The 27,478-nt window shown below is 46.9% G+C and overlaps 1 protein-coding gene across 24 annotated transcripts in view; it reads right to left on the reverse strand.

The window, feature by feature from the left end:
- The window catches only part of POF1B (POF1B actin binding protein), a 114,240-nt gene extending 88,864 nt beyond the window's left edge, over positions 1-25,376 (reverse strand). For 20 of the 24 annotated variants that reach the window (XR_016308821.1, XM_089664125.1, XM_089664127.1 and 17 more), the window contains exon 1: positions 25,128-25,376. Coding sequence is in view for 23 of the 24 variants with exons in the window: in XM_089664125.1 (XP_089520251.1) it covers positions 25,128-25,325 (198 nt within the window). In the remaining variant the exon portion in view is untranslated. Of the gene's footprint in view, positions 1-11,236; positions 11,291-25,127 lie in introns of those variants that run through there. The other 4 variants (XM_089664129.1, XM_089664128.1, XM_089664130.1 and 1 more) reach the window with 4 other exon arrangements.
- Positions 25,377-27,478: the final 2,102 nt, after the last annotated feature.

The raw sequence follows: 27,478 nt of genomic DNA on the forward strand, positions 1-27,478 counted from the left end.
ACGAGTCGGGAGAATTCTTTTCCCGCGAAAATTCAGGGGAAAAAAAAAAAAAAAAAAGAAGACGTTAGCGCTCGGTTGCCCCCTGTGGGCGTGAACCCAGCCCAACCGGCCCTCACTGAATTCCCAATATTATTAACCGACACCGAGGTGCAAGCCCAGCCCATTGGCGTCTCACGCGGGAACTCCCAAATCTACCGCGACAAGGACGGTGATGGCGATACACCGGCGCCCGTGAGTTGCTGTGCGTCCGTACCTACCTGATGGTCGGTCAGTCCTCGCATTCCAGTAGGCCGCCCGCTGCATCTAAATCGCACCAAAAAAGTGCACGAGCCTTTCTTTTTTTTTTTTTTAATTGTGCCGCAACAAAAACGCTTTGTTCTGCGTTTTGGCCAAGGAAGGCAAAATATAAGCGGATAAAACTTCAGATTTAATAAATCGCACCAACCTGCGCATGCTTACCCTCCGAAATTCATATTCTCTGGTCACCTCCCATCCCCCGGCAGAGCGCAGGCTCCTCCCACCTTGTATAACAATATCCATGAAAGAAATTTCGGATTAATTTCTGGGCTGCGAGTCGCTGAAACGCCGAGTCTGAGGAGAGCTGGATCAGGGATTGGTTAATATTCTACAGAATGGGCGGAGATTGCCATGGACTCTGACCCGCCGCACACAATCTAATCCCCAGACAGACACCTCATTGTGTGACACCAAATATTCCCCGGTGTCACCAACAATACATTCTGCAGACAGCATGGGAGGCGCCTTCCCGAGAAGACGTTCCTTCCGCTACATTGTTGGTTTATTCCTGATAGAAAATCGCTGAGTTCCTCTAATCAGAACAGATCACATCATTCCTCATTGGTCAGCTCAGAGGTGGAACACAGACAGTTCAGATTTCAGACGCTTTTAATGCAAATACTGCAGCCAGAGACAGGAAATCGAACACGAGAAAAATTCTACCGACTTCAAACACCATGTCAGGGGTCATCAACCAATTAGGTGTCAGATCTACGAGCAGAAGACAAGCGGGTTCAGGGGAAGGGTGGGGCGCCATAGACCTCAGATCACCCCAATTCCTGCAGCTTCACCCCTCAGATAACCCCAATTCCTGCAGCTTCACCCCTCAGATCACCCCAATTCCTGCAGCTTCACCCCTCAGATCACCCCAATTCCTGTAAATTCTCCCCTCACATCACCCCAATTCCTGCACCTTCACCCCTCACATCACCCCAATTCCTGCACCTTCAGCCCTCAGATCACCCCAATTCCTGCACCTTCACCCCTCAGATCACCCCAATTCCAGCACCTTCACCCCTCACATCACCCCAATTCCTGAACATTCACCCCTCAGATCACCCCAATTCCTGAACATTCACCCCTCAGATAACTCCAATTCCTGAACATTCACCCCTCAGATCACCCCAATTCCTGAACATTCACCCCTCAGATAACTCCAATTCCTGAACATTCACCCCTCAGATCACCCCAATCATGCACCTTCACTCCTCAGATCACCCCAATTCCTGCAGCTTCACCCCTCAGATCGCTCCAATTCCTGCACCTTCACCCCTCAGATCGCCCCAATTCCTGCACCTTCACCCCTCAGATTGCCCCAATTCCTGCACCTTCACCCCTCACATCACCCGAATTCCTGCACCTTCACCCCTCAGATCACCCCAATTCCTGCACCTTCACCCCTCAGATCACCTCAATTCCTGCACCTTCACCCCTCACATCACCCCAATTCCTACACCTTCACCCCTCAGATCGCCTCAATTCCTGCACCTTCACCCCTCAGATCACCCCAATTCCTGAACATTCACCCCTCAGATCACCCCAATTCCTGCAGCTTCACCCCTCAGATCACCCCAATCATGCACCTTCACTCCTCAGATCACCCCAATTCCTGCAGCTTCACCCCTCAGATCGCCCCAATTCCTGCAGCTTCACCCCTCAGATCGCCCCAATTCCTGCACCTTCACCCCTCAGATCACCCCAATTCCTGCACCTTCACCCCTCACATCACCCGAATTCCTGCACCTTCACCCCTCAGATCACCCCAATTCCTGCAGCTTCACCCCTCAGATCGCCCCAATTCCTGCACCTTCACCCCTCAGATCGCCCCAATTCCTGCACCTTCACCCCTCAGATCGCCCCAATTCCTGCAGCTTCACCTCTCAGATCACCCCAATCATGCACCTTCACTCCTCAGATCACCCCAATTCCTGCAGCTTCACCCCTCAGATCGCCCCAATTCCTGCAGCTTCACCTCTCAGATCGCCCCAATTCCTGCACCTTCACCCCTCAGATCACCCGAATTCCTGCACCTTCACCCCTCAGATCACCTCAATTCCTGCACCTTCACCCCTCACATCACCCCAATTCCTGCACCTTCACCCCTCACATCACCCCAATTCCTGCAGCTTCACCCCTCAGATCACCCCAATTCCTGCAGCTTCACCCCTTAGATCACCCCAATTCCTGCTCCTTCACCCCTCAGATCACCCCAATTCCTGCTCCTTCACCCCTCAGATCACCCCAATCAAACACCATGTCAGGGGTCATCAACCAATTACGTGTCAGATCTACGAGCAGAAGACAGCCGGGTTCAGGGGAATGATGGGGCAACATAGACCTCAGATCACCCCAATTCCTGCACCTTCACCCCTCAAATCCTCCCAGTTCCTGCACCTTCACCCCTCAGATCCTCCCAGTTCCTGCACCTTCACCCCTCAGATAACCCCAATTCCTGCACCTTCACCCCTCAGATAACCCCAATTCCTGCACCTTCACCCCTCAGATAACCCCAATTCCTGCACCTTCACCCCTCAGATCACCCCAATTCCTGCACCTTCACTCCTCAGATCACCCCAATTCCTGCACCTTCACTCCTCAGATCACCCCAATTCCTGCACCTTCACCCCTCAGATCACCCCAATTCCTGCACCTTCACCCCTCAGATCACCCCAATTCCTGCACCTTCACTCCTCAGATCACCCCAATTCCTGCACCTTCACTCCTCAGAGTTCCCCTAATCAGAACAGATCACATCATTCCTCATTGGTCAGCTCAGAGGTGGAACACAGACAGTTCAGATTTCAGATGCTTTTAATGCAAATACTGCAGGTGGAACAGCCAGAGACAGGAAATCGAACACGAGAATAATTCTACCGACTTCAAACACCATGTCAGGGGTCATCAATGAATTACGTGTCAGATCTACGAGCAGAAGACAGCTGGGTTTAGGGGAAGGATGGGGCGATATAGACCTCTGATCACCCCCAATTCCTGCACCTTCACCCCTCAGATCACCTCAATTCCTGCAAATTCTCCCCTCACATCACCCCAATTCCTGTACCTTCACCCCTCAGATCACCTCAATTCCTGCAAATTCTCCCCTCACATCGCCCCAATTCCTATACCTTCACTCCTCAGATCACCCCAATTCCTGCACCATCACCCCAATTCCTTCACCAATCACCCCTCAGATCACCCCAACGCCTGCACCTTCACCCCTCAGATCCTCCAAGTTCCTGTACCTTAACCCCTCAGATCACCCCAATTCCTGCACCTTCACCCCTCAGATCCTCCCAAGATCCAGCACCCAAGAGGAGAACATGTGCAGCTCCTCACACTGGGAGCCGGTTCCTCTACAATCCACGAGAACTAAAAACTTTCACCTTCTTCATAAAAGGGAAACCATCTCTATACAAATAACCCCCCCCCCCCCACTTCTCACTGCAGACACAATGCTGACAGATCATAAATACTTCATGTGTGAGGAAATATGTTCATTAGAGACACCTACAACCACTCTACCCTCCCCACCCCCTGCCCTCCCTGATGACGCAAGACACGCACATGACTCATCATGTCTCCATGGCTTCAGGCGGTCTCTTACATCGAATTTCTTTAGACCGGTCTGTGATGTTTGCATTCTCACCTGTCAGTAAAACTTAAAGCCAAGATATTCTCACACCCCTCTGCCACCCTCAGACTCTCTGCCACCCTCAGACTCTCTGCCAGCCACGGAACCTCCACCAGCCACGGAACCTCCGCCAGTCCCAGACCCTCCGCCAGTCCCCAGACCCTCCGCCAGTCCCCAGACCCTCCGCCAGCCTCAGCTGGTTAGCAGTTCCAACCCTTCCACCAGTCCAAACCTTCTACCAATTCCAATCCTCTACCAGCACTAACCTTCTATCAGCATCAACTCTTTAACTGTCCCAACTCCCAACCCTCTGCCAGTGCTAACTCCCAACCAGTCCCAAGCCGCAACCAGCCTCAACCCCCAACCAGCCTCAAGCCCCAACCAGCCCCAAACCCCAACCAGCCTCAAGCCCCAACCAGCCTCAAGCCCCAACCAGCCTCAAGCCCCAACCAGCCTCAAGCCCCAACCAGCCTCAAGCCCCAACCAGCCACAACCCCCAACCAGCCACAACCTCCAACCAGCCTCAACACCCAACCAGCCTCAACACCCAACCAGCCTCAACACCCAACCAGCCCCAACTCTCAACCAGCCCCAACCCTCCACTAGCCCCCTTCTCAACAAGGCTTCTCAACAAGCCCCACCCCCATACCAGTGCCAACTCCAACCCAACTATTTCCAACCCTCTACCAGTGCAAACTTTCTGCCAACCCTCTACAAGTTCTAATCCTCCACCAGCCTCAACCAGCCCCAACTCTTAACCAGTGCCAACTCTCTGCTAGTCCTAACCCTCTACCAGCCCCAACTCCCAATCAGTACCAATGGTCTTATAGTCCCAACCCTCTACCAGCCCCAACCCACTATCAGTGCCAACTGCCAACTAGCCCCACCTCTTCCAGCCCCAACTCTCAACCAGCCCCACCTCTACAAGACCCAATCCCCTACCAGTGCCAACTCCCAACTATTCCCAACCCTCTACCAGTGCCAACTCCCAACCAGCCCCACCTCTACCAGCCCCAACCTCCTACCAGTGCCAACTCCCAACCAGCCCCACCTCTACCAGCCCCAACCCCCTACCAGTGCCAACTCCCAACCAGCCCCACCTCTACCAGCCCCAACCCCCTACCAGTGCCAACTCCCAACTATTCCCAACCCCCTACCAGTGCCAACTTTCTACAAACCCTCCAAAAGTTCCAATCTTCCACCAGCCCCAACCCTCAACCAGTACCAACTCCCAACCATTCCCAACCCTCTACAATTTCCAACTCTCCACCAGCCCCAACCCTCCACCAGTCACACCCCAGTTCTATTGCTATGTTCCAGGCTGAGTTTCGTTTCTTCCACCTGCATATTAGGCTGTAAGCTCCTCAGATCACCAATTTAGGTCACCTTGGAATTGTATCACTATTGTTTCACTGTTATTGTTACATTGTTCTGATTGTTCCCGCTTGTTACATTTCTGTTCAAACTGACAGAGACGGCATCTGAGAAGATTCTGCGATATCAGCAGCTCAAGTTATGTGTAACTCTCAACTTTCTCTATAAAATCATCTTGTCCCCGCCTCCTCCAGAACCTCTAGATTTGTCCTTTAATGGGATGTCCATCCTCCATCATCAACAAGGAGACACAAGAGGTGGGAGTGGGAGGAGCAAGCTTGATTTTGACAGTATAAATGGAGAGCTGCACATGACTTCAGCCGCCTATATCTCTGGATCTAGTGATTGTTTTGACGTGCAGCTTTCACATAAGATGACTTCTCTTTGTGTATTTTTCAACACATTCTGAGTCTGCGTTGCCCTACAGTGGAACGGGTTGCATTTTATTATGGTTATTATCATGAATATAATATGATTATTATTATTAATAATAAAAATAAATATTATTCTTATTATATTTATTTTTCATATTCTTTAATAATCATAAAATAATCATTGCCATAATAATTATATTAATATTATGATTAATATTTTTCATATGATAATAATTCAAATTCATTTTATTATTTTTTATATGAGGAGGATTATTGGGAATAATAATAGTAATATTATTACTCTTAAGATTTAGTATAATATATGTTTTATTATTTTATGATTTGTAATAATAATATTATAATTACTACTACTTCTACTAATAAAAAAATGATAAAAATAAAGAACAGCAACAATTCTAACAGTAATCTGGTAAAAAAAAAAATGTCTTTCATAATTATTATTGTTATTACTAGAACTTCTACTAACAATAGAAATAATAACAATAGTAAATAACAGCAACAATTTTAATAATATATCCTCCTAATAATAAAAATAATATTATAATAATGACAATTATTTTTTTATGATGATTAATATTAAAGAATATGAAAAATAAATATAAACATAAGAATAATAATCTCAATTATGATGTCAATTATGACAATGATGGTATTATCATAATATTAATATTGAAGAATATGAAAAATATATACAAATATAATCATAATATTTTTAATTATGCCAATTATGACGATGGTATTAATATTATTATTATATTAAAGAATATAAAAAATAAATATAAATATAATAATAATATTCTTAATTATGACAATGATGGTATTACTATTATATTAATAGGCAGCACAGTGGCTAAATGGTTAGCACTTCCGCCTGGCAGTACTCGGGTCGTTGGTTTGAATCCCAGCCACGGCACCACCTGCCTGGAGTTTGCATGTTCTCCCTGTGACTGTGTGGGTTTCCTCCGGGTACTCCGGTTTCCTCCCACACTCCAAAGACATGCTGGTAGGTTAAATGGATGCTGTCTAAATTGTCCCTAGTATGTATATGTATGAATTAGGTTAGGGACCAGGGGCGGACTGACCATTTGAGCACTCGGGCACTGCCCGAGGGCCCGGGGTCAGTAGGGGGCTCCATGAGATGCCCCTGGTACCTTTCCTTGGCTTTTTCATAGGCTAATTTGGGTGTGGGCAAAGACACAGGGGCCCCATGATCCCCTATTGCCCGGGGGCCCCATGAGTTATCAGTCCGTCCCTGTTAGGGACCTTAGATTGTACGCTCCTCGGGGGCGGGGACTGATGTGAATGTACAATATATATGTAAAGCGCTGCGTAAATTGATGGCGCTATATAAGTACCTGAAATAAATATATATTAAAGAATATGAAAAATAAATATAAATATAATAATGGTATTACTATTATGTTAATATTAAAGAATATGAAAACTATAAATATAATAATATTCTTATTATGTCAGTTATGACAATGATGGTATTATATTAATATTAACAAATATGAAAAATAAATATAAATATATTATTATATTAATATTAAAGAATATGACAAATTAATAAAAATATAATACTATTCTTAATTACGATGTCAATTATGACAATGATGGTAGTACTATCATATTAATATCACTGTGCAGCACAGTGGCTAAATGGTTAGCACTTCCGCCTGGCAGTACTCGGGTCGTTGGTTTGAATTCCAGCCACGGCACCACCTGCTTGGAGTTTGCAGGTGAATTGACTCCTGTCTAAATTGGCCCTAATATGTGTATGTATGATTGTAAGTTAGGGAGGGACCTTAGATTGTACGCCCCTTGAGGGTTAGAGACTGTACAATATATATGTGTAAAGCACTGTGTAAATTGATGGCGCTATATAAGTACCTGAAATAAATACTAAAAAATATGAAAAATATAATAATAATATTCTCAATTATGACAATGATGGTATTAATGCTATATAAAGAATATGAAAAATATATATAATAATAATATTCTTAATTATGTCAATTATGACAATGATGGTATTACTATTGTATTAATATTAAAGTATATGAAAAATAAATATAATATTCTTAATTATCATGTCAATGATGGTATTATTTTTATTATAATATTAAAGAATATGAAAAATAAATATAAAGAACATTCTTACTTATGATGTCAATTATGACAATGATGGTGTTACTATTATATTAATATTAAAGAATATGAAAAATATAATAATAATATTCTTAATTATGACAATGATGGTATTAATGCTATATAAAGAATATGAAAAATATATATAATAATAATAATAATATTCTTAATTATTTATTAATATTAAAGTATATGAAAAATAAATATAATATTCTTAATTATCATGTCAATGATGGTATTATTTTTATTATAATATTAAAGAATATGAAAAATAAATATAAAGAACATTCTTACTTATGATGTCAATTATGACAATGATGGTATTACTATTATATTAATATTAAAGAATAGGAAAACTAAACATAAATTATATTATTATTAAAGAATATGAAAATGATGGTATTACTATTATATTAATATTAAAGAATATGAAAAATATTATAATAATAATAGTCTTAATTATGACAATGATGGTATTATTATATTAATATTAAAGTATGTGAAACATAAATATAATATTCTTAATTATGATGTCAATGATGGTATTATTATTATTATAATATTAAAGAATATGAAAAATAAATATAAATAATATTATTCTTACTTATGATTTCAATTATGACAATGATGGTGTTACTATTATATTAATATTAAAGAATAGGAAAACTAAACATAAATTATATTATTATTAAAGAATATGAAAAAATAAATATAATAATAATATTAATATTCTTGATTATGATGTCCCTCCCTCCTAGATTGTAAGCTCCAAAGAGCAGGGCCCTCTAACCCCTCGTGTATTGTATTGTTACTGTATTGTCTGTTCTGTCCCCCACTATAATGTACAGCGCTGAGCAAACTTTTTGGCGCTATATAAATACTGTATAATAATAATAATAATAATAATAATTATGACAATGATGGTGTTACTATTATATTAATATTAAAGAATATGAAAAATAAATATAATATTCTTAATTATGACAATGATGGTATTACTATTATATTAATATTAAAGTATATGAAAAATAAATATAATATTCTTAATTATGATGTCAATAATGGTATTATTATAATATTAAAGAATATGAAAAATAAATATAAATAATATTCTTACTTATGTCACTTATGACAATGATGGTGTTACTATTATATTAATATTAAAGAATATGAAAAATAAAAATAAATTATATTAATATTAAAGAATATGAAAAAGTAAATATAATAATAATATTAATATTCTTGATTATGATGTCCCTCCCTCCTAGATTGTAAGCTCCCAGGATCAGGGCCCTCTAACCCCTCGTGTATTGTATTGTTACTGTATTGTCTCATGGTCTGTCCCCACTATAATGTACAGCGCTGAGCAAACCTTTCTGGCGCTATATAAATACTGTATAATAATAATAATTATGACAATGATGGTGTTACTATTATATTAATATTAAAGAATATGAAAAATATTATAATAATAGTCTTAATTATGACAATGATGGTATTATTATATTAATATTAAAGTATATGAAAAATAAATATAATATTCTTAATTATGATGTCAATGATGGTATTGTTATTAGAATATTAAAGAATATGAAAAATAAATATAAATAATATTATTCTTACTTATGATTTCAATTATGACAATGATGGTGTTACTATTATATTAATATTAAAGAATATGAAAAAAATAAATATAATAATAATATTAATATTCTTGATTATGATGTCCCTCTCTCCTAGATTGTAAGCTCCAAAGAGCAGGGCCCTCTAACCCCTCGTGTATTGTATTGTTACTGTATTGTCTCATGTTCTGTCCCCACTACAATGTACAGCGCTGAGCAAACTTTTTGGCGCTATATAAATACTGTATAATAATAATAATAATAATAATTATGACAATGATGGTGTTACTATTATATTAATATTAAAGAATATGAAAAATATAATAATAATATTCTTAATTATGACAATGATGGTGTTACTATTATATTAATATTAAAGAATATGAAAAATATTTTAATAATAGTCTTAATTATGACAATGATGGTATTATTATATTAATATTAAAGTATATGAAAAATAAATATAATATTCTTAATTATGATGTCAATAATGGTATTATTATTATAATATTAAAGAATATGAAAAATAAATATAAATAATATTCTTACTTATGTCACTTATGACAATGATGGTGTTACTATTATATTAATATTAAAGAACATGAAAAATAAAAATAAATTATATTAATATTAAAGAATATGAAAAAGTAAATATAATAATAATATTAATATTCTTGATTATGATGTCCCTCCCTCCTAGATTGTAAGCTCCAAAGAGCAGGGCCCTCGAACCCCTCGTGTATTGTATTGTTACTGTATTGTCTGTCTCATGTTCTGTCCCCCACTATAATGTACAGCGCTGAGCAAACCTTTCTGGCGCTATATAAATACTGTATAATAATAATTATGACAATGATGGTATTACTAATAGATTAATATTAAAGAATATGAAAAATAACTGTAAATGTATATTATTATTATTATATTAATATTAAAGAATATGAAAAATATATAAATATAACAATATTCTTAATTATGTCAATTAGGACAATGATGGTATTATTATTATTATTATTATATTCATTAATAACCGTAATAAAATGTAACCTGCTCTCCAGTGGGACAATCACTAGTATAATAAGAATAATAATTATTATTACTACCACTACTAACTATGATAATAAATAATTTTACCAGTAAAAATCAGTAAAACTACAAATAAAAACACAAACTGTTGCTTGCTTAAAAATAAACCAATACAATGGTCTCTGCCGGCTGTAAACGAATCCCGTTATGCCTCTAATAGTACTGAGAACTTTTGATTGTTGTTGCTACGGGCAACATCATTGCTTCTCCTGATACTTGTGTTTGGCAGCTTTTAGATGGGAAGGAGACACGCCAGGTAAAGAAAATGCTTTTAGGCAAAATCCTATCCCTTGTCAGACAGCACCCCCTCCCCCCCACCTCCCTCCTCCAACAACATACCACAGCCACTGTCAAAGCTATAATTTAAAAAAAAAAAGACAAATCTGCAAAACATACGTGTGCAATCCAACGCAACTGACATGTAACTAAAGTATCTGCATGCACCTGAACCAGTCAATGTAGAAAAAAAACCCCCTAAAAAACCCGACAAGACAACATAAAACCGCCCGGGTGAGAGTAGGAAAAGCAGAACTTGGAATGTGAACGCGCAGATGGGTTTGTTTAGAATCCTGAAGCGTGAAATTGTTACTCTCCGGCCCGCGCAAACACTTGTCGCCTCTTCCTACTGGGTATCAGAACAGAACTCCCGCAGACATCAACACTCGGCATGGCGTGCTCACCCATCGCATCCCCGGCCAATCCATTGCTCAGGAGGGGCGGTAAAATCGCTCGGTCTAGCGACGGAAACTCCGGAATAAATCTCAGGAGGGACTGAAGGTGGTGGACGACTCCAGTGACTGAGCACCTGAGTTCTGCTGAGCAAACAGATATTCAAACCAGAGTCTATCATGACACAAATATGTTACACACGGCACACCCATGTCACCGCCAATGTCAAGTCTTAAAGGCGAACGACGGCCATAAAACAAGAAAAAAAAAAAGAAGAAGAAGAATGCTTACAGTAAACAAACAGGAACACCCTTAATCCTCGGCTTAGCTGCCAGGATCACCTAAGACATCCCCTTTAAGGGGCACGGCCTTGAAGCAGGGCAGTAAACGGCGGCGTGGGATGAAGGCACCGCAGAGACAGGTAGGGGGACAGGCCACTGGGAGCTGCAAGAGGCACTCACTGGTTAAATGAGAAAAGTGGACATTTCAGTTTTGGGTGGAGGATGGAATGCCAGATCTTCTATTATCTTCTTGGGGAACTCTGGCGAGGAGATTGCTGCCCTACTACCTGCAACCATGAAGAGGGAGTCATGTTTTCTCTGCTGGAGTTTACACTACAGAGAACGTGGCAGAAGGAGTGAGACTCCATGGTGGGGGGTCTAGAAGAGGAGCAGAGAAAGCTCAACGAGAGATATAATGGACCAGAGTTGGTGCCTGATCCTTCTGTGACCAGCCCCCCAAACACCGGTGTCTTAACCTTTTGAGACTTCCCCTTCTCCAGATATGGAGGTCTCATCTTTCTGGAGCCCCCCCCCCAGATGTTGGTGTATCAGTCCACCGCTTCCCCCCTTCCCCCAAATGTCATTGTTTCAACCTCCTGGGCCCCCACCAAGAAGTCTCAACCTTCTGGGCCCCCACCAAGAAGTCTCAACCTTCTGGGCCCCCACCAAGATGTCTCAACCTTCTGGGCCCCCACCAAGATGTCTCAACCTTCTGGGCCCCCACCAAGATGTCTCAACCTTCTGGGCCCCCACCAAGATGTCTCAACCTTCTGGGCCCCCACGAAGAAGTCTCAACCTTCTGGGCCCCCACCAAGAAGTCTCAACCTTCTGGGCCCCCACCAAGATGTCTCAACCTTCTGGGCCCCCACCAAGTAGTCTAAACCTTCTGGGCCCCCACCAAGATGTCTCAACCTTCTAGGCCCCCACCAAGAAGTCTCAACCTTCTGGGCCCCCACCAAGAAGTCTCAACCTTCTGGGCCCCCACCAAGATGTCTCAACCTTCTGGGCCCCCACCAAGATGTCTCAACCTTCTGGGCCCCCACCAAGATGTCTCAACCTTCTGGGCCCCCACCAAGATGTCTCAACCTTCTGGGCCCCCACAAGATGTCTCAACCTTCTGGGCCCCCACAAGATGTCTCAACCTTCTGGGCCCCCACAAGATGTCTCAACCTTCTGGGCCCCCACAAGACGTCTCAACCTTCTGGGCCCCCACCTAGACGTCTCAACCTTCTGGGCCCCCACCAAGACGTCTCAACCTTCTGGGCTCCCACCAAGATGTCAATGTCTCAACCTTCTGGAACTGCCCACCAAAGAGCTGGTGGACAGTGTCCCCACCTTGAGGGCCACTCCGCATTCTACTATAGCATCCTTCTGAGAATATTTTCCCAAAATGTCAGTATTTCCCCTCCCAGCATCTGTGCTTCATTCCCCCTGGGACTCCACCAAATATCAGTGTTTCATTCTCTTGCCCCCTCATGCATCAGAGCTTCATCCTCCATGGAAACCCCACAAGCATCAGTGCTTCATCCTCCTGGGAAGCCCGCAAGCATCAGAGCTTCATCCTCCTGGGAAGCCCGCAAGCATCAGAGCTTCATCCTCCTGAGAAGCCTGCAAGCATCACAGCTTCATCATCCTGGGACCCCAGAAGCATCAGAGCTTCCTTTTCCTGAAACCCACAAGCATTAGAGCTTCGTCCTCCTGGGAAGCCCACAAGCAGAGATTCGTCCTCCATGGGAACCCCGCAAGCATCAGTGCTTCATCATGCTGGGAAGCCCACAAGCATCAGAGCTTCATTGTCCTGGGAAGCCCACAAGCATCAGAGCTTCATCGTCTTGGGCAGCCCGCAAGCATCAGAGCTTCATCCTACTGGGAAGACCACAAGCATCAGAGCTTCATCCTACTGGGAAGACCACAAGCATCAGAGCTTCATCCTACTGGGAAGACCACAAGCATCAGAGCTTCATCCTACTGGGAAGCCCACAAGCATCAGTGCTTCATCCTCCTGGGAAGCCCACAAGCATCAGAGCTTCATCCTACTGGGAAGCCCACAAGCATCAGAGCTTCATCCTACTGAGAAGCCCACAAACATCAGTGCTTCATCCTCCTGGGAAGCCCACAAGCATCAGAGCTTCATCCTACTGAGAAGCCCACAAACATCAGTGCTTCATCCTCCTGGGAAGCCCACAAGCATCAGAGCTTCATCCTCCTGGGAAGCCCACAAGCATCAGAGCTTCATCGTCCTGGGAAGCCCACAAGCATCAGTGCTTCATTGTCCTGGGAAGCCCGCAAGCATCAGAGCTTCACCCTCGTTGGAAGCCCGCAAGCATTAGTGCTTCATTGTCCTGGGAAGCCCACAAGCATCAGAGCTTCATCCTCCTGGGAAGCCCACAAGCATCAGAGCTTCATCCTAATGGAAAGCCCACAAGCATCAGAGCTTCATCCTCCTGGGAAGCCCGCAAGCATCGGTATTTCAATAAAACTCCACATTCAAGCTAGGACAAAGTTCCGGCTCAGTAATGACACACACGGTACACACACGGTACACACATGGCACACACACGTTACACACGGCACACACATGGTACACACACGGTGCACACACACGTTACACACGGCACACACACTGTACACACGGCGAGTATGCAAAGCAGCCACGGGAATTAGTGTATAGTAAGTACTACATTGGTGAGGAAGTCAGTGGGATCAGAGAAGCCGATGATTGGATGTAATTACATATGTAGGGAATGAAGCGGATAATATATCATCACATAATACGAGGGCATTAAATGAGGGAGAACTCCGACTTCACAATTATCAGATCATTTCCTCAGGAAACCTGAATGACAGAAATGTAATTTGTCTGAGCGAACGATGAATCACAGAGACAAGTTCGGCTTTCTGGCTCCCACTCATATAATGAGAGCGAACGACACATAGACGGATATTACTGCGCAGAAAAATCCTTCCTTCATCAGCAGGGGAGGGAGGGGCCACATTGCTGGCATTAGCAGAGGTGGGAGGGGCCACATTGCTGGCATTAGCAGAGGTGGGAGGGGCCACATTGCTGGCATTAGCAGAGGTGGGAGGGGCCACATTGCTGGCATTAGCAGAGGTGGGAGGGGCCACATTGCTGGCATTAGCAGAGGTGGGAGGGGCCACATTGCTGTCATTAGCAGAGGTGGGAGGGGCCACATTGCTGTCATTAGCAGAGGTGGAAGGGGCCACATTGCTGTCATTAGCAAAGGTGGGAGGGGCCACATTGCTGTCATTAGCAGGATAGGGAGGGGCCACATTGCTGTCATTAGCGGAGGTTGGAGGGGCCACATTGCTGTCATTAGCAGAGATGGGAGTGGCCACTTTGCTGTCATTAGCAGCGGTAGGAGGGGCCACATTGCTGTCATTAGCAGTGGTGGGAGGGGCCACATTACTGTCATTAGCAGAGGTGGGAGGGGCCACATTGCTGTCTTTAGAGGGAGAGGGAAGGAACACATTGCTGTCAGAGGAGGGAGGGGCCACATTGCTGTAATTAGGAGAGGGAGGGGCCACATTGCTGTAATTAGCAGAGATGGGAGGGGCCACATTGCTGTAATTAGCAGAGGTGGGAGGGGCCACATTGCTGTAATTAGCAGAGGAGGGAGGGGCCACATTGCTGTCATTAGCAGAGGACGGAGGGGCCACATTGCTGTAATTAGCAGAGAAGGGAGGGGCCACATTGATGTAATTAGCAGGAGAAGGAGGAGCCACATTGCTGTAGTTAGGAGAGGGCGGAGCTACATTGTATTTAAAAAAGGGAGTGGCCACATTGCTGTAACTAGATGGAGAGGGAGGGGTCACATTGCTGTAACTAGATGGAGAGGGAGGGGTCACATTGCTGTAACTAGATGGAGAGGGAGGGGTCACATTGCTGTAACTAGATGGAGAGGGAAGGGTCACATTGCTGTAATTAGAGAGGGAAGGAGCCACAGTGTTGCAATTAGCTGGAGAGAACACATTGCCATCATTATAAAAAGGAGGGGCCACATTTCTATAATTAGCATGAGAAGGAGGGGCTATATTGCTGCAATAAGCAGTAGAGGGAGGGGCCACATTGCTGCAATTAGCAGAGGAGGGAGGGGCCACATTTCTATAATTAGCATGAGAAGGAGGGTCTACACTTCTGCAATAAGCAGTAGAGGGAGGGGCCACATTGCTGCAATTAGCAGAGGAGGGAGGGGCCACATTGCTGCAATTAGCAGAGGAGGGAGGGGCCACATTGCTGCAATTAGATGGAGAGGGAGGGGCTACATTCTTGCAATTAGGAGAGGGGGGCCACATTGCTGCAATTAGGAGAGGGAGGGGCCACCTTGCTGTAATCAGTAGGAGATGGGAGGGGCCACCTTGCTTGTAATCAGTAGGAGATGGGAGGGGCCACCTTGCTGTAATCAGTAGGAGATGGGAGGGGCCACCTTGCTGTAATCAGTAGGAGATGGGAGGGGCCACCTTGCTGTAATCAGTAGATGGGAGGGGCCACCTTGCTGTAATCAGTAGATGGGAGGGGCCACCTTGCAGTAATCAGGAGATGGGAGGGGCCACCTTGCTGTAATCAGGAGATGGGAGGGGTCACATTGCTGTAATCAGTAGATGGGAGGGGCCACCTTGCTGTAATCAGTAGGAAATGGGAGGGGTCACCTTGCTGTAATCAGTAGGAGATGGGAGGGGTCACCTTGCTGTAATCAGTAGATGGGAGGGGTCACCTTGCTGTAATCAGTAGATGGGAGGGGCCACCTTGCAGTAATCAGTAGGAGATGGGAGGGGCCACCTTGCTGTAATCAGGAGATGGGAGGGGTCACCTTGCTGTAATCAGTAGGAGATGGGAGGGGCCACCTTGCTGTAATCAGGAGATGGGAGGGGCCACCTTGTTGTAATCAGTAGGAGATGGGAGGGGTCACCTTGCTGTAATCAGTAGGAGATGGGAGGGGCCACCTTGCTGTAATCAGCAGGAAATGGGAGGGGTCACACTGCTGCATGTGCATTATAAGGCGCTGACCTGCGCTTCCATTGCCATTGACGCACATTTTAATACATGCAATAAATGCGCTTTATCATTTTTAATAGAAAACTTCCTCGCAAAAACGCGAAAGTGTGAATCCAGCCTTATAAAAAGCCACACCTGCTTCAATGTGATTGGCTGCTGACCTTAAATCACACCCCCGCGGATTGATGTGGAAATAAAAGTAATTCTTTGTAGAAAGGCTGTTCGGTTGTCAGTGTACCCAGGGGCAGACTGACAACTCATGGGGCCCCCGGGCAATAGGGGATCATGGGGCCCTTGTGTCCTTGCCCACACTCAAAGCACACCCAAAAAAGCCTATAAAAAAGGTACCAGGGGCATTACATGGGGCCCCCTACTGACCCCGGGGCCTCGGGCAGTGCCTGAGTTTCCAAATGGTCAGTCCGCCTCTGAGTGTATGGATTACAAAGTTCTGCGCAAACTGTTACATAAACCCCGAATATGAATAATAATAGTAATAAAAAGTAACAAAGTCTGTAACAATGTAACATCGTCCGCACCCGGCGCGAAAACTTTATTTGCGACAAATAAGAGCTACCAGAGCCCAGATGGGAAAAGTGGGTATTCCTCGTCTGACGCCTCTGATCCCGGGTCACTCCATGAATGGTGTATTCTGATCCGGATGGTTACATAACAATAGAATGGAATTTTCTGCCTCATGCCCTGCGGAGGCTTCTATAGCAACATCTCCATCAACACGGACCCGCACATTGTACTCCATCACAAAGGAGGGAGGAAATCCCAGAGCGATTCTCATTCACACATCGAAGAATAACCGACAACCACAAGCCCGAGCCTCGGCGTGCCCCGCCGGCTGTCTCTAAAGCAGGGGCGGACTGACAACTCATGGGGCCCCCAGGCAATAGGGGATCATGGGGCCCCTGTGTCCTTGCCCAAACTCAAAAAAGCCTATGAAAAAGGTACCAGGGGCTTCTCATGGGGCCCCCCTACTGACCCCGGGCCCTCGGGCGGTGCCCGAGTTTCCAAATGGTCAGTCCGCCCCTGCTCTGGAGTTCACAATCTGGCCTGGATGGTTTTCTCTGCAATGTTGGCTCAACGCCTTCAGTCTTTTAGGGGCTCATTCACACCTGAGCGCTTTCGTCTCGCGTTTTCTGATTTCCCCACGCCCTACAAATCTCAGCATCAAAAATCCCATTCTATTCTATGGCTGCTGTTCACGTCTCAACACTCAGTCACCGGTCACACCGCTGCATTTTAAAATCACGCGATTTCAGCGCCATTTTTTACTTTATTGCTGCTTGTGAAGATTTTCAATGATTTCCTGCAATTTGCGGCGCGATTTCCATTCTGTTCTATGTATGTGAAATCGCAACAAAACTGCAGAAAAAGTCACGCAAGGACTACTTTAGAAATCGCGCCCAGGGGCGGACCGACCGTTTGGAAACTCGGGCACCGCCCGAGGGCCCGGGGTCAGTAGGGGGCCCCATGAGATGCCCCTGGTACCTTTTTCATAGGCTTTTTTGAGTTTGGGCAAGGACACAGGGGCCCCATGATCCCCTATTGCCCGGGGGCTCCATGAGTTGTCAGTCCGCCATTGATCGCGCCGTAGCAAACCGCACGTTAAGACGCCGACATTCACATTCATTAGATGCCATTTCAAGAGCGATTTCAATTCGTAAAATCGCATCGATGTGACCGGGCACTAAGGCCTCCTTCACAGGACTGTACAACCGCGTGAAGGGCCGCCATTGCCCGCAGTCGATGCGCAGGTCTTCCATGCGTCTGCATGCAGGCAGTCCCAGTCACGTCTGTTAGGATGCGGCAGCTGCATGGACTAGACACGTGCGGTTTGTTTTGTTCCGAATCTAAAAACACATTTTTCGTTATCCGGAGATTCGGATGTGTCCAAATTTCTGAACTGCAATAGTAATAAATCTGGAAAGGAAATTTGGATTAATATTTGAATCTGAATCAAATTCGACTGGAATTTTGACTCAAATTTGAAAAAAAGAATATAATAGAACATAAAAATAGGATAGAATAGAAAATAAAATAGAAAAAAATTAATAGAATATTAAAACAATAGCCAATGATATAACAGAATAGAATAGATTAGAATAGAATAGAATATAAAAGAATAGTTAGGATGTATACATCATACAGATTGGACACTTCACAGGTGACCCCAGAACGCACCCCAATCGGTGCACACCCAGCACTCTCTGATCGCTGCATCCTTTGGACACAGTTGATCACATGACATGGTAAAGGGCCAATCACAGCGGCCTATTACCACGTGCTCAGCTGTGTCCAATCACCCTGTCACAGTGTAAGGAAAGTACTGCTGATGACCGGCAACTGTGAAAGAATGCATCTACATTGATAATAAGGGCACTGATTATCAGTACAGCCCCAAAAGTGCCAAACAGTGCTATCCATCAGTGCTGCCTATTAGTACCCATCAGTGCCTCCGTATCAATGCCCACCTGTACCACCTCAACAGTGCTGCCTATTAGTCCCATCAGTGGTGCATATCAGTGTAGCCTCATCAGTGCTTCCTTATCAATGCCCAAAAGTGCCGCCTCAACAGTGCAGCCAATCAGTGCAGCCTCATCAGTGCTTCCTTATCAATGCCCAAAAGTGCCGCCTCAACAGTGCAGCCTATCAGTGCCCATCAGTGCAACATATCATTGCAGCCTCATCAGTGCTTCCTTATCAATGCCCAACAGTGCAGCCTATTAGTCCCATCAGTGGTGCATATCAGTGTAGCCTCATCAGTGCTTCCTTATCAATGCCCAAAAGTGCCGCCTCAACAGTGCAGCCTATCAGTGTCCATCAGTGCAGCCTCATCAGTGCTTCCTTATCAATGCTCAACAGTTCAGCCTATCAGTGCAGCCTCATCAGTGCTTCCTTATCAGTGCCCAACAGTGCAGCCTATCAGTGCCCATCAGTGCAACCTCATCAGAACTTCCTTTTCAATGCCAAAAAGTGCCGCTTCAACAGTGCAGCCTATCAGTGCCCAGCAGTGCAACATATCATTGCAGCCTCATCAGAGCTTCCTTTTCAATGCCGAAAAGCGCCGCCTCAACTGTGCAGCCTATCAGTGTCCATCAGTGGTGCATATCAGTGCAGCCTCATCAGTGCTTCCTGACCAATGCCCAAAAATTCCGCCTCAACAGTGCAACCTATCAGTGCCACATATCAGTGCAGCCTCATCAATGCTTCCTTATCAATGCCCAAAAGTGCCGCCTCAACAGTGCAGCCTATCAGTGCTGCATATCAGTGCTTCCTTATTAATGCCCACCAGTGCCGCCTCATCACTGAAGCCTATCAGTGCCTATCAGTGCCGCATATCAGAGCTTTCTTATCAATACCCACCAGTGCCACCTCATCAGTGCAGCCTATCAGTGCCCATCAGTGCCGCATATAAGTGCTTCCTTATCAATGCCCATCAGTGCAGCCTATCAGTGCTTCCTTATCAATGCCCATCAGTGCCGCCTATCAGTGCCCATCAGTGCCGCCTCATCAACGCACATCAGTGAAAGAGAAAAATTGCAAAATGTTATAATAGAAGCAAAGAAAAACTTTGTTTCAACAAATGTTTTCTTTTATAGCGCAAAAAATAAAAACAAGCAATCTAGTGGCAATTAAATATCAACAAAAGAAAGCTCTGTGTGGAAAAAAAAAAAAGATAAAAATTTAATCTGTGTACATTGTTGCACGACCGCGCAATTGACATTCAAAGTGCGACAGCGCTGAAAGCTGAAAATTGGCCTGGACAGGAAGGGGGGGAAAGTGTCCGGACTGGAAGGGGGTGAAAGTGTCTCGACTGGAAGGGGGTGAAAGTGTCCGGACTGGAAGGGGGGGAAAGTGTCCGGACTGGAAGGGGGGGAAAGTGTCCGGACTGGAAGGGGGTGAAAGTGTCTCGACTGGAAGGGGGGGAAAGTGTCCGGACTGGAAGGGGGGGAAAGTGTCCGGACTGGAAGGGGGGGAAAGTGTCCGGACTGGAAGAGGGGGGAAAGTGTCCGGACTGGAAGGGGGGGGAAAGTGTCCGGACTGGAAGGGTGGGGAAAGTGTCCGGACTGGAAGGGGGGGAAAGTGTCCGGACTGGAAGGGGGGGAAAGTGTCCGGACTGGAAGGGGGGGAAAGTGTCCGGACTGGAAGGGGGGGAAAGTGTCCGGACTGGAAGGGGGTGAAAGTGTCCGGACTGGAAGAGGGTGAAAGTGTCCGGACTGGAAGAGGGGGAAAGTGTCCGGACTGGAAGGGGGTGAAAGTGTCTGGACTGGAAGGGAGGGAAAGTGTCCGGACAGGAAGGGGGGGAAAGTGTCCGGACTGGAAGGGGGGGAAAGTGTCCGGACTGGAAGGGGGGGGGGAAGTGTCCGGACTGGAAGGGGGTGAAAGTGTCCGGACTGGAAGGGGGTGAAAGTGTCCGGACTGGAAGGGGGGGAAAGTGTCCGGACTGGAAGGGGGTGAAAGTGTCCGGCAGGCGAGGGGTTAAATGAGTGTTGCAATTGTAATATTGTCCTTCAAGCATTACTAAGTTTGCTTTTCCTCACTAAACAAATTTTTTTGTTTAGGCTTTGGTACATGGTTCACCATGGCAATGCTCTGCCCCCCCCCCCCAAATGCCGGACCCAACCCAAGCCAGGCACATTCAGCTCATCCCTAGTGACTAGTCCTCTATCCCCCCCCCCCCCCCCCGCAGTACAGGTCCTCTGTTCACAGCTACATACAGACTGTGCAAAGGTGATAGAGATATAGAAACGTGGAGGGACCGTAGAGATCGCGGTGACGATAATCTGCGGTAAATCGGGAAGAACTTTGAGATCATTGCTGAGATTTATAAATATATTCTAATGTGGGATAGATAGTGCAGGAGAACAGAATATACTCAGATACCACATATGACACAGAAAATGACAGAATAGGGAAGTAAATAAACCAAAACAATAAATACATATAGAGAGTCTAGTACATAGTAGTAGTTGTTCGTGTCATGGAGTGAGGGATTGTCACACTGCAGGTGCCCAAGCAGTGTTGCTCGTGCAATTCAATGGCAGTTTGGCTGAATGGTCCAAATATCGACAATTTCCCAAACCCAAATAAGAACATTATTGAAGTCACTGGTGAGAGAATTCGGGTGGGCTGTACATGACGCACTCCCAACACTAAATGACAGATCCCTGGCTGTCATATGGTAATCATGTGTGATATTATTGAACAAATACTAGTTTTTCCCCCCTCTTCCCCTATTTGGTGCATCCCACACTCCTGACACTAAATGACAAATCCCTGGTAATTCTGTGTGATGTCATTGAACAAATATTACATCCCCCCTCCCCATCCCCTATTATTTGGGGCACATGGTGCAGGAAAAGTTCCCTTGTCCCTCAACACTTGAAATCACTGGTGAGGGAATTCAGGAGGGCTTTACATGCCGCACTCCCGACACTAAATGACAGATCCCTGGCTGTCATATGGTAATTCTATGTGATGTCATTGAACAAATATTACTTCCCCCATCCCCTATTATGATGTAGGCAAAGTTCCCTTGTCCCTCAATGCTTGAAGTCACTGGTGAGAGAATTAGGGTGGGCTGTACATGACGCACTCCCAACACTAAATGACAGATCCCTGGCTGTCATATGGTAATCATGTGTGATATCATTGAACAAATACTACTTTTTCCCCCCTCTTCCCCTATTTGGTGCATCCCACACTCCTGACACTAAATGACAAATCCCTGGTAATTCTGTGTGATGTCATTGAACAAATATTACATCCCCCCTCCCCATCCCCTATTATTTGGGGCACATGGTGCAGGAAAAGTTCCTTTGTCCCTCAACACTTGAAGTCACTGGTGAGGGAATTTGGGTGGGCTTTACATGCCGCACTCCCGACACTAAATGACAGATCCCTGGCTGTCATATGGGAATTCTGTGTGATGTCATTGAACAAATATTACTTCCCCCATCCCCTATTATTTGGGGCACATGATGTAGGCAAAGTTCCCCTGTCCCTCAATGCTTGAAGTCACTGGTGAGGGAATTCGGATGGGCTGTACATGCCGCACTCCCACCAATAAATGACAGATCCCTGGCTGTCATAGTAATCCTGTGTTATGTCATTGACCAATTATTACCCCCCCATCTCCTATTATTTGGGGCACATGAAGTAGGAAAGATTCCCTTGTCCCTCAAAGCTGGGGTAGGACTTTGCCACCCCCCCACTTTCCCCTTGTAAGGTACCCCCTCCCTCCCCCAAGTATTGAAAGACAGATGGCCTGGTGTGGTACAGAAAGCGGGGGGCACACTCTCGCTACACTCTGATTCCTAAGGGTCCAGGTGATAAATTGGGGTGAGCACTATGTTTTGTTTTGTTGTTTTTTAATTATTACTACATTAAAAAAAAAAAATATGTCATCGCTGGAACCGATCCCCTGTATGCATCTCCCTGCAGCAGCTGAAAGCCAGCGGGAGGGTGAGGAGAGCGAACCAAATATTCCCCCCCCCCACATCCCCTATTATTTGAGGCACATGAAGTAGGAAAGATTCCCGTATGCATCTCCCTGCAGCAGCTGAAATCCAGCGGGAGGGCGAGGAGAGAGGAGAAGAAGCCGTTTCCAGCTGCTGCAGGGAGATGCATACAGGGGATCGGTTCCAGGAATGACATTTTTTTTTTTATGTAGAAATAATTAAAAAACAACAAAACAAAATATAGTGCTCACCCCAATTTATCATCTGGACCCTTAGGAATCAGAGGGTAGTAAGAGTGTGCCCCCCGCTTTCTGTACCACACCAGGCCATCTGTCTTTCAATACTTGGGGGAAGGGGTACCTTACAAGGGGGAAAGGGGGGGTGGCAAAGTCCTACCTCAGCGTTGAGGGACAAGGGAATCTTTCCTGCTTCATGTGCCCCCAAATAATAAGGGATTGGGGGGGGGTAATATTTGGTCAATGACATCACACAGGATTACTATGACAGCCAGGGATCTGTCATTTATTGGTGGGAGTGCGGCATGTAAGCCCACCCGAATTCCCTCATCAGTGATTTCATGTGTTGAGGGACAAGGGAACTTTTCCTACTTCATGTGCCCCAAATAATAGGGGATGGGGGGGGGAGAAGTAATATTTGGTCCTCTCTCCTCGACCTCCTGCTGGCTTTCAGCTGCTGCAGGGAGATCATTACAGGGGATTGGTTCCAGGAATTACCTCCCCCTCACCATGCCGATAACCCTCCCTGCCCACATCTGATTTACCCAGCTGCCTGCCCCCCCTACTGGCCTGGGCCCCATACAGCAGGAACTGGTGGTCCCCCCTTATCCACGGCCCTGGATGTGGTCACCCCTCTTTAGCACCTGATTGGATGTATACAGATTGGAGCACAGACATATCTCACTTCTGTTGTGATAGATACATGAATGTGCATTGTGTGCCGGTCATCATCTGATGCCATTCTTTCATCCAATCACAGAACACAGATTGGTGTGTGTGTGTGGGGGGGGGGGGGGGGAGGGGTTGGCGTAGTCTCGTCCTATGCAAACAGTTGAGGGTTAATTGGCTGCGGACACGGGGAGCGCGCACGGTCTGTGCAGGGGAAGGTGTGGCAGCTTCTGGTTTGAAACTGTGAAAAGATCAAAAGGATGGGCGAGGCCGAGGTATGCCAGACGCGGAGAACTGAGCGAGCCACACACAGCGAGATCGCCGAGAACTGAATGCAACTCAACCAATGGGGGACATGGAGACCTATTCCTTCATAGACCTCTGAAGGGGAGAATACAAAACAAATATATCATGGTTCCGGGGTCTGTACCCCCGCTGTGCCCATTATGAGGGGTTCCCACCATCCCTGTGCTGAGTTCCCGGGTCTGTACACCCGCTGTGCCCATTATGAGGGGTTCCCACCGTCCTTGTGCTGAGTTCCCGGGTCTGTACCCCCGCCGTGCCCATTATGAGGGGTTCCCAACGTCCCTGTGCTGAGTTCCCGGGTCTGTACCCCCGCTGTGACCATTATGAGGGGTTCCCACCATCCCTGTGCTGAGCATATTAGTGGAAGCCTGGAGATGTCACAGACCCACACAGGAGCGCAGCTGGAGACAGGTTCAACCGAAGACACGGCACGCATGGTACGTTCGGCCACAAACAGGAGAGCAGACCGAGCTCAGGCATGCGTGCAGCAGAGAAAGTTCAGATTCCCTTACTGCCCTGTGCTGGGTGGCAGAGCTTGTAAATTTCAGGACTGGATGGACAGAAGTACAACTCATGTGGCAGAATATATATATCTCTCACAGTGATCAGTTGCGGACTGACAACTCATGGGGCCCCCGGGCAATGGGGGATCATGGGGCCCCTGTGTCCTCATTCACACTCAAAAAAGCCTATAAAAAAGGTACCAGGGGCATCTCATGGGGCCCACCAACTGACCCCGGGCCCTTGGGCAGTGTTCGAGTTCCCAAATGGTCAGTCCGCCCCTGACAGTGACCATTATTTCCAGATGAGGGTCAGTTTGTGGATCTTCGAGCTGTGGGACCGCGTCGCCTGCTACGTTCCGCCGTGCGCAATCACCTGACCAAATATACAGGAAGCCACGTCTGTGCTGTGGCCGTTCTTACCTCGATAATCTGTGGCTCCGGGGCCCAAACCACCGACTGATATCCAGGGCTCGGTGAGACCGGGGACATTGGTGTGGGGCTGTCCAGCACATGCACCGTCTTGGTGATGGGACTGTAGGTCCTCACACGTTCGATGAAGACGTTGTCCTTGTCGGTGGGGCTGCCGTTCTCGGACACCCAGTAGCCGGAGGTGGACATGTCGGCCAATGACGGCTCAGCCTCCGCGATGACCAGAAAACCGCCTTCAGACGCCTGCAAAGCAGAGAGGATTCTATAAAGAGCAGCTCCAGACAATGACCACCCCATCCAGACCCCGCTAGTCCCCCCGTTTAACCACTTGCCCCCCCTCCAGTCCCGACGCTTTCCCCCCCCATCCAGTCCGGACGCTTTCCCCCCCCCCCCTCCAGTCCGGACGCTTTCACCCCTTCCAGTCCGGACGCTTTCACTCCCTTCCAGTCCGGACGCTTTCACCCCCCTTCCAGTCCGGACGCTTTCACCCCCTTCCAGTCCGGACGCTCTCACCCCCTTCCAGTCCGGACACTTTCACCCCCCTTCCAGTCCGGACACTTTCACCCCCCTTCCAGTCCGGACGCTTTCACCCCCTTCCAGTCCGGACGCTTTCACCCCCTTCCAGTCTGGACACTTTCACCCCCCTTCCAGTCCGGACGCTTTCACCCCCTTCCAGTCCGGACGCTTTCACCCCCTTCCAGTCCGGACGCTTTCACCCCCCCTTCCAGTCCGGACACTTTCACCCCCCTTCCAGTCCGGACACTTTCACCCCCCTTCCAGTCCGGACACTTTCACCCCCCTTCCAGTCCGGACGCTTTCACCCCCTTCCAGTCCGGACGCTTTCACCCCCTTCCAGTCCGGACGCTTTCACCCCCTTCCAGTCCGGACACTTTCACCCCCCTTCCAGTCCGGACGCTTTCACCCCCTTCCAGTCCGGACGCTTTCACCCCCTTCCAGTCCGGACGCTTTCACCCCCCTTCCAGTCCGGACGCTTTCACCCCCTTCCAGTCCGGACGCTTTCACCCCCCTTCCAGTCTGGACACTTTCACCCCCCTTCCAGTCCGGACACTTTCACCCCCCTTCCAGTCCGGACACTTTCCCCCCTTCCAGTCCGGACGCTTTCACCCCCTTCCAGTCCGGACGCTTTCACCCCCTTCCAGTCCGGACGCTTTCACCCCCTTCCAGTCCGGACGCTTTCACCCCCTTCCAGTCCGGACGCTTTCACCCCCCTTCCAGTCCGGACGCTTTCACCCCCTTCCAGTCCGGACGCTTTCACCCCCTTCCAGTCCGGACGCTTTCACCCCCCTTCCAGTCCGGACGCTTTCACCCCCCTTCCAGTCCGGACACTTTCACCCCCCTTCCAGTCCGGACACTTTCCCCCCTTCCAGTCCGGACGCTTTCACCCCCTTCCAGTCCGGACGCTTTCACCCCCCTTCCAGTCCGGACGCTTTCACCCCCTTCCAGTCCGGACGCTTTCACCCCCTTCCAGTCCGGATGCTTTCACTCCCTTCCAGTCCGGACGCTTTCACCCCCCTTCCAGTCCGGACGCTTTCACCCCCTTCCAGTCCGGACGCTTTCACCCCCTTCCAGTCTGGACGCTTTCACCCCCCTTCCAGTACGGACGCTTTCACCCCCTTCCAGTCCGGACGCTTTCACCCCCTTCCAGTCCGGACGCTTTCACCCCCCTTCCAGACCGGACGCTTTCACCCCCTTCCAGTCCCGACGCTTTCACCCCCCTTCCAGTCCCGACGCTTTCACCCCCTTCCAGTCCCGACGCTTTCCCCCCTTCCAGTCCCGACGCTTTCCCCCTTCCAGTCCCGACGCTTTCTCCCCCTTCCAGCCCGGACACTTTCCCCCCCTTCCAGTCCCGACGCTTTCTCCCCCTTCCAGTCCGGACACTTTCCCCCCCTTCCAGTCCGGACACTTTCCCCCCCTTCCAGTGCGGACACTTTCCCCCCCTTCCAGTCCGGACACTTTCCCCCCCTTCCAGTCCGGACACTTTCCCCCCCTTCCAGTCCAGACACTTCCCCCCCCCCCCTTCCCCCCCAGGCCAATTTTCAGCTTTCAGCGCTATCACACTTTGAATGACAATTGCGCGGTCATGCAACACTGTACCCATATGAATTATTTAGCATTTTTTTGAGACGGATAAAACTTTATTTTGGTGGTATTTATTCACCGCTGCGATTTTTATTTTTTTTGCTATGTAAATGTAACAGTCCAAAATTTGGAAAAAAAGTGTTATTTCTTATAAAGTTTTGCAAATAAATATAATCTTTCTTCATAAATCTCGGCCAAAATGTATTCAGTTATCTTTTTAGTAAAAAAAAAAAAATTTTTAA

The sequence above is a fragment of the Staurois parvus genome, unplaced genomic scaffold, assembly GCF_062004578.1.
Source record: "Staurois parvus isolate SC_StPar_1 unplaced genomic scaffold, SC_StPar_1.0 ptg001841l, whole genome shotgun sequence".
NCBI classification, from domain to species: domain Eukaryota; kingdom Metazoa; phylum Chordata; class Amphibia; order Anura; family Ranidae; genus Staurois; species Staurois parvus.